The sequence below is a fragment of the Pteropus alecto genome, unplaced genomic scaffold (genome assembly GCF_000325575.1).
Source record: "Pteropus alecto unplaced genomic scaffold, ASM32557v1 scaffold11, whole genome shotgun sequence".
NCBI classification, from domain to species: domain Eukaryota; kingdom Metazoa; phylum Chordata; class Mammalia; order Chiroptera; family Pteropodidae; genus Pteropus; species Pteropus alecto.
Window position 1 is genome coordinate 15,197,454 of NW_006431956.1, and position 21,318 is coordinate 15,218,771.

At 37.3% G+C, this 21,318-nt stretch overlaps 1 protein-coding gene across 1 annotated transcript in view; it reads left to right on the forward strand.

The window, feature by feature from the left end:
• MYO3A (myosin IIIA) overlaps positions 1-21,318 on the forward strand; it is a 185,990-nt gene that overhangs the window by 153,299 nt on the left and 11,373 nt on the right. Inside the window, exons 29-32 of the mRNA XM_015585601.2 lie at positions 453-576; positions 4,311-5,217; positions 6,946-7,090; positions 20,975-21,081. Of these exons, the coding sequence (XP_015441087.1) occupies positions 453-576; positions 4,311-5,217; positions 6,946-7,090; positions 20,975-21,081 (1,283 nt within the window). The remainder of the gene's footprint in view (positions 1-452; positions 577-4,310; positions 5,218-6,945; positions 7,091-20,974; positions 21,082-21,318) is intronic.

Consider the following 21,318-nt stretch of genomic DNA (forward strand, 5'->3'; position numbering starts at 1 on the left):
GAATTACCTTTCTAAAATTAAAAAATAAAGTTTAAATCTGAATTCTGAAATATATCTGGCTCCAAAGATAATTGGCTAAAGTGTCCAAAACATATACTTAGATAATAGAGGATTTCTCTCATGAATAGTTTACCATGGCAAAAATAAAAGGGAAATAAGTATTAGCAGATTTTAACCAAATGTTACATTTTGACTTTTTCACCAACTTTGCTCCTTTCTATCATTTTACTTTCATGTTAGTATTCGCCTTAATACAAAAGGTACTTTAATTATTTTCTTGCTATAGCTTGTCATCTAACGAATCCCATATTTTTTTAATGAAACTGTTCTATTTGGGGTCTAATTTCATTTCCTCTTTGACACTGATGATCAAAAACCCATATTTTTCTGCTCATTTAAGTAATTTTTTTATTTGTTATGATTAACACTACTCTGGGCCTTATATGTTTCAGCTGCAAGAGGACATCTAGTCAGGAAACAAAGAAAAGAAATCATTAAAATGAAAAACACAGCAGTAACAACCATTCAGACTCACGATCTGGAATTTGACTACAAGAAAAACTTTGAAAATAAAAGGTATACGAATGTCATTCATATACCATTTGACACTATAGATTTTTCAAATCTGTAAAGTTACAAAATAAAGTTCATTGTCTTTCTCGTACCCAACCAAGTTCCTCGTACGCATTAAATGTCAATGAACACCAGTGGCCACTGGGGAATGGCCACTGGCACTATTTGGGGGGTTCACTGGCATTTCACACTGGTGACCACACTTCCTTCTCAAAGTGTTTTCTTCCTAGGCTTCTGCCACACTGCTCTCTATATTTTTTCTAATTCCAAGTGTCCTTTGTTAATTCCTTCTCCTCTCCCCATATTTAAATCCTTCTCCGCATCTAAATATTATCCCTCGACTCTCTCCTTCATTCCCATGGCCTTAATAACCAATATGCCATTGGCTCCTAAGTCAAAATCGAATCTTTAAAGCATAGCACCTCTGCCTTTATTTCTCTTGAGCATCCATATCTATCTTTCTAAAGTGCAATTAGCAGATCCACCTGAATTCATTTATAGAGTAGGCTTTATGCCAAGCAGTAGGGACACATAGATAAATGAGACAAAATCTTTATCCTCAAATTGCTCAGAGTCATGGAAAAGAAATATAACCAATAAATATATGATCCTACTAATATAAGTTAATTCTGCTATGAAAATGTGCAAAAGGCACAGTGGGGACATGGCCATGGAGGAGGGGAAACTGCCTTGGTTGGTACAGATTACGGGGAGGGAAAAATATCTAGATTTTGCCTAAGTGGTAAAATTTGAATTGATTGAAAATGAGTAAGTGTTCTTCAGGGAGATAATGAGCATTCTAGCCCCAACCCCAATCCTCTTGCTGCTTTTTATTTTTTTTCCGAATTTATTGAGATTTAATTGACATATAACGTGTAAGTTTAAGATGTACAATTTTACCATTTGATACACATGTGTATTGTGAAATGATTACAATAATTTCAGTTAACATTTCCATCACCTTGATAATTACAGTTGCGTGTTGGCGGGGGGGTGGTGAAAACATTTAAGAACTACTCTCTTAGCAACTTTCAAGTATATAATACAGTTTTAAGTCACCATGCTGTATATTAGATCCCCAAAACTTATCATCTTTTAAATTTCAGCTTTATTGAGGTAAAATTGACATATAAAATTGTAAGATATTTAAAGACTACATCATATTGATTTTATACATGTATACATTGTGAAAGGATTCCCCCATCTAGTTATATAACACATCCATCACCTCACATAGTTATCTATTTTTTCTTTATTTGGTGAAAACATTTAAATTCTACTCTTAGCCAAATTTAATTGTACACTACAGCCTTATCAACTATAGTCACCATGTTTTAATTGAATCCTTAGACCTTGTTCATTTTGTAGCTGAAATTCTACCCTTTTACCAATCTCGCCTTATTTTCCTCAACTCCCTACCCCTGGCAACCACTTTCTACCTCTGTTTCCATGTGTTTAACTTTTTCTTGTTTTAGATTCCAAATATGTGATACCATGCAATATTTGTATTTCTCTATTTGGTTTATTTCACTTAGCGTAATTCCCTCAAGGTCCATCATGTTGTCACGAATGGCAGGGTTTCCTTCTTTCTCATGGCCAAATAATGCTACATTGTATACATATAATATTCACCCATTGGTGGGCGCTTAGGTCATTTCCATACCTTGGATATTGTGAATAACACTGCAGTGAACATTGGAATACAGGTATCTCTTCAAGATAATGGTTCTGCTTCCTTTGTATATATACTCAGAAGTGGTATTGCTGGCTCATATGATAGTTCTGTTTTTAAGTTTTTGAGTTAGCTTCATACTGTTTTCCATAGTGGCTGCACCAATTTGCATTTCCACTAACAATGCACAAGGATTTCCTTTTCTCACATCTTCACGACACTTATCTGTCATCTTTTTGATAATAACCATTCTAACAAGTGTAAAGTGACATCTCATTGTGGTTTAGATTTTCATTTCCCTGATGATTAGAGATGTTGAGCACTTTTTCATGTACCTGTTGGCCATTTATATGGCTTCTTTGAAAAATGACTATTCAGATCTGCCCATTTTTTAATTGAGTTGTTTGGGGTTATTTGCTATTGAGTTGTAATGAGTTCTTTATATATTTTGGATATTAACCCCTTATCAGACATATGATTTGAAAATATTTTCTTCCATTTGGCAAGTTGCCTTTTCATTTTGTTGATGGTTTCCTTTGTTGTTCAGAAGCTTTTTCACTTGATGTAGTCTTACTATTTGATTTTTGCTTTTGTTACCTTTTCTTCTGGTGTCAAATCAAAAAAAAAAAAAAATCATTACCTTGATGTCAAGGAACTTATCACCTATGTTCTCTTCTAGGAGTTTTATGGTTTCAGATCTTCCATTCAAGTCTTTAATCCATTTTGAGTTGATTTTTGTGTATGATGTAGGATGGGTTCAGTTTCATCATTTTGCATGTAGCTGTTCAGTTTAACCAACACCATTTTTAAAGAGACTATCCTATCTCCATTGTATATTCTTGGCTTCTTTGTCATAAATTCATTGACTATAAATGAGTGTGTTTATTTTTGGGCTCTCTATTCTGTTCCATTGATCTATACGTTTATTTTTATGCAAATATCTTAATGTTTTGATTGCTTTAGCTTTGTAATATAGTTTGCTTATCTTCTCCCATGAATCGTATTTTGAGTAATATAAGCATTCTCTGGGGAGTATTATGGAGGTATTCAAAATACTAGCATAACCACTCATCAAAATTGTGGTGTTCTTGGTTCTTTTCCTAGTTCTCTGATCCCTGGCAGAATAACAAGGATTCTGTTATGCCTCCCGTGTAAGACTGAGGATGCTATATGGTCGGCCCAGGAAGTGGCCAGTGGAATTCGGAAAATGGAGTCCCAATAGCTTTTTCCAAGTTTGACTCAAAGAAAAGTCATTCTTTACAAATAGTTGCGAAAAACCAAAATTCTCCCATAGCTTTCCTGAGCCAAAATGAAAAGTTTCTGGCAAAAGCCCCCAAGTAGCATGTCAGGATGTCAGGTTATGACTTTTCGACTACCTTAACAGCCTCTTCATGGCCAAACTGATCTTTCGAGGGTTTTGCCCTCACCAAAAAAATAAAATAAAATAAAATAAAACTGTGTGGCTAAAAAAAAAAAAAAAAAGTTGTAGAAAAAATCTTATCTTTAAGTTAAGGGGAAATCATTTTGGAAGAATACTGGTAAAGTAATAAGTGTGAAATTCTGGCCAACATGTTATATGATCATGAAATGTAGCAGGGAAACCACTTTTCCTTTAATTTTGTAAGATATCTCCTGTGATCAGTAGCCTTAGAGCTTATTAAACTATAACACGTCAGCTTAGTAAACATACCATGTTTACTGATCTCAAATCTAGATGTATTTCTCACGTCTCCTCATTGCAGGTACTTCATTTTTAAAAGGACGTATTTGAAATGATCGAATTCCTAAGATTTTGATTCCTCCCTCATAAAGTGAAAATATGCTAGAATATTTCTCACTCTAAGTTGAACTCGGTTTTATCATTGTTTGAGTAGTAATCACAGTTTTTGCTAGAGAGGACATTTTGGGAACCACTTGGTTAATGCGACTTGATAAGTTTTTATTTTGAACTTTATTATCTCTTTTGTTTTCTCTCTTGACATTATGAAACATGTAGATATTGCTAAAAGAGGTCATATGCTCTCATTTAGTATCATATATTCAGATGCAATTATGTTTTACCCAGGGATTCTTTTGTGAAGAAACAGACAGAAAATGCAGTCTCTACTAATGAAACAGTCATCTCAGCTCCCAATAATAAAGGGAGTACATCTGTAGTGAAGACTTCTACTTTCAAAGCTGAGGAGGAAGCCCCTAATGCTGTCGAAAGTAACAACAGAGGATATCAAACTCAGAAAAAAAAGAATAATGTGTATAGGGAAGAGACTAAGGAGGAATTATATCTGGTGGGGAACCCTTGGGCAGAAGTAAGCCTCAGACAGAAGTATATGGAAGACCTTGGAGAGAACAGTAAAATAAGCAAAGTGGAGAGAGAAGACACTGTGATCCAGAATTACTACCAGAGCTATACAGAAGAAAGGAATTTTGAAGACTCGAAAGCAGCATATCTAGAAAGGAAGGTCATATCCGAAAGGCCAGGCTACTCAGGACTTTGGTTAGCTCAGAATGAGACTAAGCAGCCTTCTTTTAAAAAAACTTTGCAACCTTGTCTTAGTCAAAGGTCAGTTTATCAAAATGCAAATAGCAAGGAAAAAGAAAAGAAAACGTCTGTGGTCACCCAGAATGCATCCATATGCAGCCAGCAGAGAAGCCACCTGAGGCACGGGGCAGTCAAAGACAGGCGGGTTGAACCAACAACGCAAGCCCAGGACAGAGAAGATAAAGCAGCAGTGTTCATTCAGAGCAAATACCGGGGCTACAAGAGAAGGCAGCAGCTGAGGAAGGACCGGAGGTCTTCTTTTAAAACTCCAAATGTTGTTGCAACACCATCAGAAGGAGCAATAAATACTCAGAATTTGTATTTTTATTCTACAAAACATGAGGGATCCTGTAATATCATGATGAAGAATGACAGAGACTCAAAAGCAATTTCAGAAAAAGAAGCCTGTGATCTGGCAATTTTTTCAAAACAGGTATGTAAAAAAAAAAAAAAAAGATTTATTTACTAGTACTAATCTCTGGGAACTACACGAAACCTGAATTAAACAAAGAATTAATTATAACTGCTATATCGTCCATCTGTTTTTATGAGACTACAAACCCTTTTAGTAAAAGGTGTCAAGGGTTATACTATCCAAACAGCCATAAATTTTTAAAACAATTTGCTATGATAAAACTACTATAAAATATGCTAGAAATGTTGTGTGGCAAGACTAGTCATTGGTTTAAACAGCTTACAAAAATTCTGGCATTTGACAATGCAAGTTCCCATGTATCTGAGATATTTCATTATAGAGTAAAAAAAAAAAAGTATTGTAAATCCCTTAAAGTCTATCCTTTCTTTGCCCCAGGTTTTGAGAAGACATACTTAGGTATAAAAATTAGATGTGTAGCCATACTAAGGCACACATGCAATGAAGACGAAAATTTACATGTTACATCATGACAATAGGAACCACAAAGAAAAGCCACAAAGAAAAGCTCCCTCTTGGAGAATATCTCGTACCATTAATGGGCATGTCTCAGCTGTTTCTAGAAGGGAGCATTTGGCTTTAGGGCTTCTTGTGGGTGCACACAGAATGCTAATAACTGTATGACGGAGAGATCACAGGGACCAGCTCCTGTAAAAATGCTGATTCTGGTTCTTGCTCTCGAGGTGTTTGACCTTAAGAAAATCGCTTTATGTGTCAACACCTTTATTTTCTCTTGTGTAAAGTGAAGAATTTTCACTATATGACCTCTAAAATATTATAAATTAATATGAACTACCAGGATAGTCAATAGTATATGAAATTATAGAAGAAATGGCATAACAATTAGTTCAAAGAAAAATCAGCTAATACTCCTAAATCCCTAAACTCTGCTTTTTTGTCTGATGGTGGGTGAGCCTATGAGAAAACACAGTATTTGCCTTTGGACACCCCCTGAGCATTCAGAGATGTGACCCAAACATCTCCAGCTTCTAGATGTTAGTAGAGATATGTCATTGATTAATTTACCTAGCCCCTTCCCATTCCATTTTTTTTTAAGCACAGGGAAATGGTGAGTTTAATATACATGTGGTCCTTCATTCTCTTGGTGCATAAATTTGCTCACCCTAATGTCCAAGTCGGGGACTAGAACCCTGACCTGCTCGGCACCAGAGACAGACATTGAGGAGACATGGAAGTACCACGAGTACTTGGAGCTGGCTGATCATGCCATGGGAGGGGACCCAGTCCACCCCAGGGACAAAACCAGAGGCAGAGAAGTAAGATCCCCACGTTCAACCTAGCAGGACAACCACATTGACGGACAAGACAGAGGCAGAGGGACCGGGGTGGAAAGAGAGGAACCAGAAGTGAGTGGCCCTAACATCAGTCTGAGAATACTGGAAAGGAAAGGTGGAACTTAATCCATCAGCAGCATGGTCACAAGCCAGATCCCCGGAACCCCAGGAGTTGATCAGGATAGAACAATTCCTGTAGCGGGACGTGGTTGGCAATTTTAAGTGGAAAATGTGAGACAGGTAAGTGGCACAGGGAGGGGGTTTGGGCAAGTGAGGATTTTATCAGGCTTCGGTAAGGGATCGAGTGGTGCCTGGAGAAGTTCACGAGAGTCCCAGGGACCACTGATCAGGAATGTATTAGGCCCTAGTGTACCTGCGAGCTCTCTGAATTCTTTTCCTTGCTTTAATGTGACACATGACTTTCTTTTTTTAGATATCAAAGTTATCTGAAGAATATTTCATTCTGCAGAAAAAACTGAATGAAATGATTTTGTCACAGCAACTGAAGCCTCTTTATCTGGGTGTCTATCCTCATAAGCCAATTAATAGACGAGTTTCTTCACAGCAGTGCCTCTCAGGTAAAAATCAATGGATTAGAACCTCCTGCGGGAAAGGCAATGCCAGGTACTTTCCTTTATTTGTTTATGACCTTCCTACCTTTATTCTCTGGCGAATTTGAGGTGACCGTGTCCTAACTGTCTTGGAGAGAGCCTTTGTTTCATTCCATTTCTTATAAGCAGATACACGGTTTTCCAGAATGTTCCACATCCCTCCTACTTTCTCTGACTTTATTCTTCTCCTCTTTTCCTTCTTTTTTCCCCTTATATTCCCTTTAACTAGAACTTGGCATATGACACTAGAAGGGAATAGAAAGAGATGGAGCTGGGCGGAGTGGGGCAGGGTTGATAAGAGGGAGCAAACAAGTAGAATATGTTCCTTTTGTCAGTGTCTGCCACTTGGAATAGTATGTGGCAAGCGCCAGTCTTCATCTAGATGTGCAAACCCAGATGCATTATTAAGTTTCCTTCTAATCAACCTAAGTCACACTCTGCCCCTATTTCATTAAACTGGTGGGGATTTCGGACTCAGTAATGATCCAGCCTCCCTCTCCCCAGGGCTGTGCAAAGGCCCTCAGGCCTTAGACACCCACCAAAGGGTCAGGTAGAGCCTGCGGTGACTGGTCATTTGTCCACACAGTAACTGTTGCGACATCCATCTCTTCACTGGCCTCATGATCCCGTCAAGTCTTCTATGCCCCCAGGAGGCACCCAGAAACAGGCAAGCTGGGAGTCTCACCTATTCCACACATACTCCATCCAGTCTGCAGCCTTATCACCTACCCCAGGGGCGGCCATTGACAGCTCTGCTGGCCTCAGTCTGGGAGAATCTGAGTTTATTTTCCTTGGCTCATTCTCTCTGTTTCTCAGAGGCCCTTTGCTCTCTCTGCGTCCCTTCCAAGACACCCAGCACCACCTCCGCAATGAATCTACCTCTTAACCAAAGACAGGAAGAGCTGCTAACCTCATGCAGCTTCTGCAAAAAAAAAATACCTTAGGCAGGAAAGTAGTAAGATGAGCATGGCTATTTGCCTGATATGGGAGGAAGGAGAAATACCTTAATGTTTTAATCAATTATTCTGCTGTACTGTTTTCAAGTGGAAAATGGAACAAAGCTTTTATAAGGAAAATTTTTTAAAAGGCTGCCCTCAAAGAGGCTCTTTGGCCCTTTCCACTTCTGCTGCTTTCAGGCCCTGAAGAAGCAATTTAACAAGTCAGAGCCCAGGGGCCCATTAGTTCAACTGCCACCGTTGACCCGTGCCCCAGACGACAGGGTCTTCAGCCTCCCTCTGGCTCGTGCGTGTGGCAGCTGTGGTGAATGTGGGCAGTGAGGTGCTGGTCACGTAGGGCAAACAAGGGCAGCCAGGCAGTGCCCCCGGCATGGGCAGCTCAGCTCCGTCCTCAGTGGGAAAGGGGAGTGTGGGAGACAGCGGCGTTTCAGAGTGGGGGCTGCCGAGGTTTTGCTCTGACTTGTGCCTTTGAACATCTCAGGGACTTGTGTGCGTGTTTAATGAAAATGAATATAGATTTAAGGTGTACAACACGATGATCTGATTTAGACACACACAGTGTGTTTAACACACACACTGCGGTCAAGTTGATTAAGATCTCCACTCACATAGTTACCCTTTTGTGCGTATGTGATGAGAGCGTCTGTATCTACTCGGTTAGCAAATGTCCAGTATTCAGTACAGGATTATTAAGTAGCGTCATCATACTGTATAGATCTCTAGACTTATCCATCCTCTCTAACTGCAGCTTTTTACCTTGTGACCAATATCTCATTTCCACCCCACCCGGCCCCCAGTAACCACTGTCCTACTCTCTGCTTCTATGTATTTGATTTTTTAGGTTCCATATATAGAGACCATGCAGTTTTTTCTTTCTGTGTCTGGCTTATCTCACTCAGTATAATGTCTTCCAGGTTCATCCATGTTGTCATAGATGACAGCACTTCCTTCTTTCTCATGGTTGAATAATACATTTTATGAATATAATATTTTACATATATCTAATTCGCTTTAATCCTGCGACACGAACAAAAGCCATTGTCTATAATCTATGCAAATCTGTGTTTTTAAACTGTGCTAATTTCATCACTTATTTTAAACATTTATTCAGTTACATTATAAAAAATTAAAATAGTAAACAATAGGGACCTTCAATAGTCCTAAAAACAGCAGACTCTTACTAGATAATCAAATTAGTTTATTTTATGTTTCAATCTGCTAATCTTTTAGTGAACTTAAAAGAATATCAGAAACCAATTTTTAGCTTATATGGAAAGGATTATAATTCAGTGACTTTTTTTAACTCTTCAGGTTTAGGGGGAGAAATTTTTGTTCTATGCAAGTGGAGGAAGGTTACATATTCTGCTACACTTGCACAAGGCTAAATTGGCAAACATCTAAATTGTCCCACGTCCCGAGAATAGCAGAGGAAGCTCCTGCAAGAGAGGGCCTGAAGTGGCCTGAAGAGACAGAGGGATCTGGAGGGACTTGTAGGGATAAAGAGAGGGCATTGGAAGACGTAGCAGATGCCAAGGACCAGAGACTAGATAATGCATTTACTCTGGGCAAATGCTGACAAAAAGCCAGGAATAGCTATAGGGCAGATGATCTATCTCCATTAACACCTTGAGGCTGCAAAAGCCTCCCACCCCCACCCCCAATTTAGATGTAACCGGGCAGAAAGAGAGGAGGGTCAGAAACCTAAAACGACGAAGTTTACTCAGAAGACTAAGGAAATTGAAAGCAACTGAGTTTAACTAGAGTTCATTGAAAATAATGTAAGGCTAGAAAATAGGAATGAGCACCAAGAGGTGGGAATTAAGTCTAGCTTTAGGAAAATCAACTTACATTTTCATACATCTGAATTGTTGTACACTGTGAAAATACAACCCCGCTATAGACAGCTGCATTTTTGAAAGATCATTCTGATTACATTGTATGAACGGAATTTGATGGCATAAAAGGAAACACAGAAGGCCAGCTAGAGATGGAAGTGGTTTGGACGAAATGATGGCCTAGAAGGGAAGCAGTTTCAATCAACAACAGTTCGTTGACAACCTGCTAAGTAGGCAGGTGGCCATGTGCATTGGCAACTGAAGCCATGTAAAAGTAGAGATCATTCAGGAAGAGAACCTAGAGTTTGGACATGTACAAGTCAGGTAGAAAAGAACCAGCAAAGGGGAACAACAACCAAAGAGTTGGGAAGAACACCAGGAAGCCACAGGAAGAGGGTTTTTAAGATGTACAGATGATGCTGACAGAGCCAGTAAGAAGAGAACTATAAAATATCCATTCACTTTCCTACACGTTAATAATTATTTGCTAAATTCCACAGAGGCTTTTAAATATTAGACTAGATACAAATAATAATTATGCTGTTTGGGAGGAGAATCACCCCCAATATTTACTAGTCTTTATCATTGGATATAGTCTATATTCATATATTTTAATGCTATGCAACTGGTTTTTTTAAATTTCTTGAATAGTTTATAAAAGTTTATGCTAAAATACAGGTCAAATAAGTCAAACTGAGCTTGCAAATTGAGCCAGATATTGCCTGGTCAGTATTTAATTTCTGAAATGGTTCTATGTCCATTATCGTATCTTTGAATGTGTTTCTTTCATCTCAGGATAGGCAAACTCTATCTTAAATTTTCAGACTCTGGTTTTCTTTATAAAACAGTTTAGATTTGCCAATCTCTTGACCACATTTAAACCAAGAATTTCCACCACCTATTCCTTATTCCTCTAGTTATAGTGATTTTCTCCATTATCTTTATACGCCTACAGGTATCACAAACGTCACACAGGTATTCAAATGCACACTTGTTGAAGAGAGTAGATTATCAGTACCATAGTCTGCATTTACTTATCCTCAAAGTTACTTCATACGAATTAGTTTTGTCTTTCTTAAGTAGATTTTCAACCCTTTGCAAGCCAAGACCATGTCATATACTATATATTCATTTTTTTGTTACCCTAACATTTATTCATCACGTAGTAAACATTCAATAACTGCTTATTAATTGACTAGAAAGCTGCTTAATTTTCTCTGAGACTTATAGTGGAGCAAAGTATAGTGGAGGTGGAGAGAAGATTGGAAAGTTTGGTTTTTATTAAAACAAAAAATGTTAACATTACATTTTTTAAATGTTCTTTTATTTTCATATGTTGTCTGCTTTAAAACTCCCTGTGGTCAGAGAATAAGTTCTTATAATATATGGAAGTCCTGTCTTTTTATAAGGGGCATCAGAATTGCTAACCACTGAATTTGGAACCCAGCAGTGCAAATAGCTGCCCTCACCTACAGAAGCAGATATGGGCTAATAACACTGTGAAAGCTGTTAGCATGGGTCCAACAGGCCACCCCTGCGGTTCTGTCCTTCATGATATACCCTACTTCTCCATGGAAAAATTTCTTTTGGAAAGCCAAAATCAAGCTCATTTACAAATAATTCTTTCATTAAAATAAGTCTAAGATTCACCTGAAATTTTCACAAACTCATGCTTCTCAAAAGTCTGCAGTCATCTTCAAATAATTGCTACATCCAACTCTGTTGTAAGAACTCCATAAGCCTTAGCTAGATTATGTAAAGTGGCCTGGAAAAGCTTCTTACCTGCTCTGAAGAGAGCCCTAGAAAACATGGATAATAAATGAGGGTAGTAAAATTTTGCAAATTTTAACAAGCCGTAACCTTATTTTATAAGGTTTCTCTTTCTGTGAGACATGTTTAAATGTGCAAAAGTACCAAGAGTGAAATAATGTCCAAATGAAAACTGAGGAGCTAATTATGAAATTTTAAAATAAAATAAGGTAAGTACATGAACAACTTATTGTATATCTTTGTTTTGATAATAATTGTTATGAATTGAAACTGATATAAACTAACTGCACCTCCATTTTTATTGAGAAAAATACAGTCTAGACGATATATAACTAGAGCATGGCCATTTGATCATAGATCCTAATACATGCTGTTATGTTCATAAGTATACTATGACAATGCATTATTTTTTCCCTGAGTGGTGTGCAGAGTGATCTTTTTTGGTTATGTTTTTCTTCTTAATTATGGTACATCTGGCAGTTTGTGCTGACCATCGTAAAGAGAAGAAAGAGATTAATCATAGGACAAATTAACCCTGGTAACACAAAAGCGTGTTCTCTTTTCTTTTTCACAAAGAAGCTGTAACTATCCAACAGGCTGCAATATTTAATAGATTGTAAGAACAACAAATAAGGACGCTATTATAATTCCCATGCTTCATTGACATAACATCATCAGTAAATTCAGCACTAAACAAAGCCGTCCTTTGCCAGGCACATGTACAGAAGATGTAATGAAAATGCTTTTATGTTGCTTTCAGAATAAATTAGCAATTCAGGAAAAATTAGCAATTTTCTATTTATTTCTAAATATTTATGGCACTTAGATTCATGCAATAACCCTAGTATTTTCAGTTATTGTAGTTCAGATTTGATCTGCTTTATTTTTTGGTATGCCTATCATTTTACCACTCAACACTAGCATCTAAAAATGCATTTTGCAAACTGTCCAAAAAGTTATTTCCACATGTATCTGTAAACATACTTATGATCATATGAAAGCCATGAAGCTCAAATGATGTTGGGTCATATATTTTATAGGAATATTACTTCATTAAGAGTAGAAAGTGAAAAGAATTCAGAAGTTATATTGCCTCCCACCCAACATACCTCTGATGAACTCTTATCTTCCTAAGTTAATTTCTAAAAATCATAACTATCAAAAAAGAGAGCATAGGATTGTAGGAATATTAGTAAACAACATGAATTTTGACCTTAAAAATGCAAAGACTGAGCCAAAATAATGATTGGTACAAGCAATAGAATTCAGCAAGGTTATGTAGGTATATAGATGATCTTCCCTATAAAAATTTATAATGAAAAAAGAGTTCATTAGAAATAACAGCAAAAAAATGTTTTAATACATTGAAATAAAGCTTGCAAGAAAACCATAAAAAGACAAAAAAGAAGAGATGCATAATGGAATGACACAGTGTGTTTCCGAGTTGGAAGATAACATACTGTAAAAATAACTACTCTAAAGTTCGTTTCTAGGTTTAAAAAAATTACATTCAATCTCTATGAGATTTTCTTTAGAGCTTAAGAAAATGACCCTAAAGATTATTTGTAAATTTCAGGAAAAAAATAATTATAAATGAGAACTTTTCTTATTAGATAATAAAGTAAATAATATAAAGCTATAATAATTAAAACCATATGCCTCTGTTATAAAAATCAACCACAGATTAATGGAGCAGAATAGCTAGCCCCAAAATTGACCCGAATATTCCTGAAAACCCGTCACAAAAAGATACACAGCAAAGCAATAAGAAATGAATGGATAATGCTTAAAATTTTTTCTGATTTGGAGAGAAGTAAGGTTGTCCTACCTTATGTTGAGTATCCAAATATTTCACAGATATATTAATAATTTAAATTTAAGAAATAAAGAAACCAGATGATACGAACAGCATATTTCACAATCCCTCCTTAGGAAAGGACAATGCACAAGAAGTAATAAAAGCATTACAAAGAAAAATTGTGATGGATTTGGACTGCATAAACATTAAAACTTTCTAGAGATTAGAATATATCATTAAAAGTTAAAGTGCTAAAGATACACTGGACAAAATATTTAGAACAAATGGAAAAAGGGTTAACATATGTAATGTATGAAGAGCTCTTATAAATTATTAGGAAAAACATTAACGCCCCCAGTGGAAAAATGAGCACAGACAATTTATAGAAGAATAAACACAAATAGCAAACGAGCACAAATATGATCATCTTAGAAATAAAAAAATACAATTAAAACCAGTTGGAAAAGTGACTTGGCAATATGTAAAAATAGCACAAGTTACTGTTTTTTACTTATCAAAATGGCAAGGATGAAAAAATAATAGTGATGCGAATGTGCTAATTATTCTCAAACAGTAATGGTGAGACTGTAAAGAGTTGACATTTGGAAAAGTGACTTGGCAATATGTAAAAATAGCATCAAAATCGTTTATATCATTGACGCAGTAAACTCACTTTTGAGAACGTAGCCTAAGGAAAAATTCGGAACCGAAAAAGAAAAATTTATGTATGTGGCAAAAAGCAAAATTAGACACTAAGAAAATGATTAATAACTAATGACACATTCATATGTGGAATATTAACGGCGCTTAAAATTCATTTTTTAAAGAATAACCTTGGCAAACTGCTAACTAATCTAACTACAGGATAAAATATAGCAGAATTGGAATTGGAATACTGTGAATAAATCGGCTTAATCTTCCCTCATGTGAGATGGTTCATTAACAAGAGCAGCTATGTAGAGAGCTGTAGAAAAGCCTAGTGGCTGGTTGAACGAGAACAAGGTTCCTGGTCAACAGTAAAGCAGACACTCTCCATCCTTTGCTGACTTGGACCCTCAGAGTCCATGTCTGTACAAAATCAAGAATCTGAATAATGTTATTACAGCTTGATACACAGCCATGTGTGATGAGACTAGAGTATCATCTCCAGGTATGTCATCTTTACTGTCAGCTGTCTTGACTCCTAAAAGGTTTCTTGGCATCCCCTCCAGCCACACTTGTGGTCAGACATGCCCTAATATGGAAAAATGGCTTTTTAAAATACTGGACTATTTCACTTCTCTTTGATGGGAGTCACCTGTCTGTGTGTTATAAAGTATGAGCAGAGGGCAAGAAAAAACTAAATGTTGCTTGTTTAAAACCAAGTAATGTTCTTCTATTCTGTGTTTGTAAAAGGCCAATCTGAGAAAATGACTATGAAGAGTCAAGAAATAATTTTTTTAAATTAGGCTCTTTGGGAAAAATTAACGTAGCTGTTCACCTCAAGCTGTCTATCCAAATATTTTTCAAACAGATTAACATCAATATAATCTTGAAAAATAACCAAGAGTTAATTAGGGGGCCTTAAATGCCACCCCTGGGTTTCCTTATTCTCCGGACAAGTAAGTATATATTTTTGATGTTTGACTCTATCCTTGGTCCCATGGACAGTCATATGCACTTCAGCATCACACCCAACAAAAATGGCACTCTCCAGACACCATCATCGTCGCTGTGTGCTCTCTCACCTGCCTCAGCTAGGGTGCCCTCCTCTGATGACTGTGCTCATGAATGCAAGATGGCTGAGAATAAGGGTGTAACCTAACGCCAGGGGCTAGAACAAAACTAATTCACCTTTGAGCACTCTAACCTATGACCTCTGCCCAATGGAGATGAGGGAAAATGTGTTGTGATCATGTCGGAGAGACCAGTGATAGTCCAGAGGTCATGTCTGTTAGTTGCCCCCACAAAAAGAGCTGCCTAATTGTCCTCTGTTTCTCCGGTGACTGACTAGAAGAGACATGAGAAGCAGGCTGGGGAAAGCAGCTCACCTAAATCTAAGAGTGTAAGTAAAAAATTAAATGCTCAAGTTTTCAAGGTTCTGGATATTAGTGCGACGTACGCAAATTAGAGGGTGGCAAAAAGCTTAAAGCCCATGACCTACAAAGGATAAGAACAGGTGTGTAAATTGGCAGTCGGGCATCAGTGGTCAGTTGGTAGAAAAGAGCCAAAGGAATTGTTTGAGCAGTGCCGAGTGGGGGCGGGGCTGGTAAGCTGCCTGTTGAGAAGGTCAGAGGAATCCCTGGAGTCAGGCCCACCGAGCAGTGAGGCATACCGAAGTATTAAGGACACTCAGAGCTGGAGAAGCACCTGCCTTACGACTCTTCTCCTCAGGTAGACTCAAAAGAATACAGATAGCCCACAGAGTAGGGAAAAGCTAGTGGTCAAATCCAGGGCAACCACGAGAGATGAAAATACCTCCAGAAGCCCAGCATGAAGCAGTGCAAGGCAGAGAAGAGCAATGCAAACTGAACAGCCCCCCACAAGCTCAGAACCTGTATCCCGTTCTCTTCAAGAATGATGAGCCTGGCTGCAGGGCAGATGAGGTGAAAGGCAGAAGCAGCTTCCAGAAGGCAGGTTGCAACCTTGACTAGGGTGAATCCTGCCTTGGATGTGCAGCAATGAATACGCCTCCCTTCTAAGATTTTCTGTAAGTCACTGTATTGCTTAAAGTTCACAGACCGTCAAGAGTAATAGAAATTTACAAAATCTAAAAAACTGATTTCTTAAAGAAATTATAATATCCTAAGTGCATTTCTGGTCTGTTAATATCTGATTTAGACATGTGATACTTATGCAAATTATACTCTGCATATATACTTAAGTAAAATAGCATAATTATCATTAAAATGAAAATAATACTGGGATTTAGTTTTCTAAAGTGAATATTAACAATGAGTTTTAAATCTATCTTCTGGATGCAAAATGTTGATGTTTGTCCATTCCATATTTTAAAAAAATGTTCATTCCTGATAAATTAATGAAATCATTACCAGAACTAGAATATAAACAAATATTTACCTTCTGGCTATTTAATATAACAATAACCTTTACCAGCTAATATTTATCATGCACATCACACAAAATAGTCACAAACCTAATTTTGCTAGTGCCAACACTGATACGCTGCTGATCATTTGTGATTATAAATGTTTATGTCACTTTTGTAATTAAGGGGTTAGATTGATGTAAGCGGACAGTCTTTGTACTCCCTAAAGTAACAGAAATTTAGAGGGCAAAATAAACTTGTGCCTTTCTGAAAAGATTTGTATGCAGATAGGCTCATGGAAAGGCTCATTTTTGTTCTTCAAAAATACAAAATAGTCCAGGAATTTAATCTAAGCAATCAGACCCTGTTGAATATATTCATCAATAATTTTCACTTGCTGACTGCCCACTTTGCATGGTAGTATCTTAAGTGAGATACCCTTTAAGAATACTCAGCTAAGAATATTCAGCCCTGTGCTTCAGATTGTCCCGGTAAAGGAAAAAAGTCAATGAACGAACACAAAAGCAGATTCTAAAAGATACAAGAACTAAACAGAAATTCTGAAAGCTCATTACATTTTGACATTTTTATCTCTATAATATCCACATACCCACATGCATATTTATAATTTTGCATAAATGTGACCATACCATACATTCCAGGATTCTTTTTAATGCAACATGTTTTCATTTTCTCTTTTTTTCTGTTTCCTTTCACTCACCTTCTTATTCTCCCTCCCCAACCCACACTACTCTCCCTTAAGGGAGCCCTTATTATAAAACATGTATTCTTTAATACTTTTCGCTGACATGCATATATGTACTTATACACACATACAGACATAGAGATTGTTGTCATTCTTTTATATGAATAGAATCGTAATATAAACATTTACTTTGCTTTTCTCCCTCAGTACCTTAGCAGGAAACCCAGCACATCAACTGGAGTAGCTATGATTCATTCTGTTTACTGGCTATGTAATATTCTACATTTAGATCACAATAATTTATATAACCTTTTTCCTATTGTTACATATTCACTTTTTAAATTTTTCGCCACTATAAAAATGTTGCGGTATACATCTTTGAAAATGTCTCTGTATATGAAGATTTTAATTATATAGGCTAAGTCCCCAGGGGTGGAGTTATTGAGTTGAAAGACTTTTTTTGATAGATTGCTTTCCTAAAAGACTCTAACAATTGACATTTCCTTTAACAATTTGTGAGAATACACTTTTTCTGACATCTTGTCCAGCAATGTTAACCTTTTTAATCTTTGCTAATATGTCTAAAGTAAAATGATATTCCATTGTTATTTTAATTTATATTTTCTTGTCTGCTAGCAAGCTCAGGTGCCTTCCATTGTTGTTGGTTTTTTAGATTTGCTCATCTTCAATTTCCTGTTTATATCTTTTGCCCATTTTTCTGTTGGTCTATATTTTTTTAGTCATTTGCTAGCACCTGTACATATTAGAAATACCTACCCTTTATTTGTCTTCTGTGCTGTAAATGTAGTTTTTCACATCTATCACATGTCTTTTGATTTTGTTGCCATATTAGAGTTTTTATCTGTTTTTTAATGGACAAATATGTCTACTTTTTTTATGACTTCTGAGTTTGGGTTAAGATATTTGTACCCTTAGACCGTTCACAAAGTCTTCCGGGTTCTCCTTCAAGAATTTTGTTGGTTCTTTTATTAACATTTTTCTTTAAAGCATCAGGAATTTATTTATTTTTATATCTATGATCCAGTTAACAAAAGTCTATTGAGTATCTACTCTTAGCACTGTGTCTATAAGCTAAAATGGAATCAATCAAACCTCCTATCTCTAAACACCTACCATATACAGATCACTAGTGACAAGGCAGGAGGGCATCAAAACCTACGTCATGACCGCTACCATCCAAAAACATAAGGTCCCATTATTTAAAAAAAACGAATCACAGGTAAAAATAGTTAAGTTCTATATTATTTTGCTAGAGCTGCTGTAACAAAGTTTCACAGACCTGGTGGCTTAAACAACAGAAATTTGTTTCCTCACTGTTCTGGAGGCTGGACGTTCAAGATCAAGGTGTTGGCAAGGTTGGTTTCTTCTGAGGGCTCTCTTTGGCTTGTAGATGACCATCTTCTCCCTGTGTCTTTACATCATCTTTATCTGTGTAAGTCTGTGTCCTAATCTCTCATAAGGACACCAATCATATTGGATTAGGACCCACTCTAAAGACCTCCCTTTAAAGACCCTTTCTCCAAATACAGTCATATTCTGAAATACTGGGGGTTGGGACTTCAATATGTGAGTTTTGTGGAAACATAATTTAGCCCATAACACATGTTAAATGACTTGTACAGACTATGAGTACTATTGGTGTTCACATGAGAGGGAGATCACTGAGTACTCAGGGAAAAACTTCGTGGAAGAGTAAAGAGTGGAGACAAGCATTGAAGGATGCTTAAGATTTCAGTGAGACTATGGCAGCCTTTCTATGAGCTGAGAGTGAGCAAAGGTACAGTTATAAACATGGTATGTCAAGTTCCAATGAGGTAACAGGCTGACCGGAGGAGATGATTAATTTGGGGTAGGCGGGGAGTGGAAGATAAAATCGAAACTGCTGAGATTTTAAGTCATCTGGATTTAGAAGTTTAGGCTCAATGAAGAAGGGGAGGGAAGCATCATAATTTTTTTTTAATGAAACTTCCTACAAAAGAAAACCAGATTTTTCTTCCTGAAATACCATTAAAGTATTGACATCAGTCGATTGTCCATTTGTAGGAAATGAAGAAGAGGGATAAGACAATGTGACATCAATATTTTGAACCCGGGGACAGGAATAATGGTGCCAGTGAGGCTGTGGTATACAGATTTCTAGATGGAGAAGAAAGATGACCTCTGGTTCCTTTGAAGGTTTGAGATAGAAAAGTTCAATGAGAAATTAGGGCAGGGGCTCTGGGGTGGAAGAGAGGGAAGAGAGGGTCAAACCTGAGGTAGTCGTTGTTAAGTCAGCATAGAGTAACTGGAAAGTGCAAGAAGCTGAGAAAGGGATGATTCGATCCAGGAGGCAAAGGGATTATTTACTCATTCAGCAAATTTTTATTAAGCATTTACTATGTGTCAGGCATATCCTTACGTGCCAGGAATACAGAGATAAATAAGATAAGGTGTCTGCCCTCAGAAACCTCCTCCTCAGTGGTCGATACTGTTAAAGGATGAAGAAGTCAGAGATAATAAGGACAGATAAAGGGCCTTTGGATTTGTCGATAAAGTGACCTTGACCTTCTCAAAGACAGTTTCAATAGAGTCTTGGGAATAGAAATGAGATTGAATGGGGAAAGTTTGATGAGAAAAATAGAGACAAGAGCAAGATCTCCTTTATTCCCAGAATCTGACTAGTTTTTCACTCTCCTGGCATTTACTCAGATTCTTTGTCATCTTCAATTTAATTAATTTTTATTACAATAGTAATGTTCTGATCTTTTCATCCAGACTTTAAATAATATTGAAAGGCAAGTTAAGATCACTTTCGTGTTTCTAAAAACATAATAACTTGACACTATATTTTTATGTTTCTTTCCACTCAGATTCAAATCAGTAATATAAGTGGATACGAGCAATACATTCTAAAATGATAATACTTTGCAAGAGCCAATAGAAGCTGTTTAATAACCAGCACTGGAACAGATGACCTACACAAATGCGGTCAGGGCATGGGGTATCAAGAATCATAAAACATAGACAGAAATATTTCACAAGAAACCTATTAGCTCTATAAATATAAAGCCACTTGTAATGAACACTGATGACACCACGGCAGATCATCACAAGCTGTGATGATGTGGCTGCAGCTTCGAGAACTCGGCTATGTTGACGAAAAGGGCAGAAAAAGATGACAAACTTGATTCTTTCTTGGTCAAGGTTTTTAAAGTCAGATCTGAAAATTCTAATAGTGTGGAGTTCTGAATTTGGCAAAAGATTAGATTAGGCTTTTAGGAAAAGAGTCAAGCCTACAAATGTCTCTGTTTGAGCCATAACCTGAGGTGGTACTTTAAAGCAAACATCAGGCTGGGTCGCCACTGTGTAAGTAAGGCTGGCAGTAGGGGGAGGCGGGGACGGTGAGATTCTGTGGGCATAATACCCCTTTTTAAAGATTGTCTGGCAGCTTTGTCTCTCCCTATTCACCCTCCGAACTGCATGCAGTACTGTATTCCACATTACCAAACTATGCATTTCTTCATTCTTCCCCTCCTCCTCTCTCCCTTACTTCTCAAAGTTCTATACCACCAGCTAATCGGAAGGAAGCACATGGTGCGGAATAGGATAAGAGTTGGTTTGGGGAACAAAGGTATTGCCTCTTTCTCCCAGCTTTAGCCCCAGTGGTATGTATGTAATTTTTTATTTACCCCAAAAGGAAAACGTTGCTTGATAATGGTCTGTCATTGAATATCTGTTTATGATCGCCTTTCTTGTAGGTATCTCTAAAGGAGAAGAGCCAAAAATACTGAGACCCCCAAGACGGCCCCGGAAACCCAAAACGTTAAATAACCCTGAAGACTGCACATACTATTATCTGCTACATGTAAGTGACTCACTCTTATTGTCAGAGGAGGAGCCATAGCGGCCACAAAACTGACCACACTAAGCGTTAGTCCTGTCCAGAGGGAAGGGAGACGTGGCTCAGCTCACGCTTCCTTGTCCAGTCCCGGGCTGAGGATCTGGGTATCTGCTGTCCTCTGGCCCCTCTTCCTCACTGTCCAGGCCTCTCCCACAGTCCTGTGCCTGCCATGTCCTCTTGGCAGTTTTTTTCTGCTGGTCC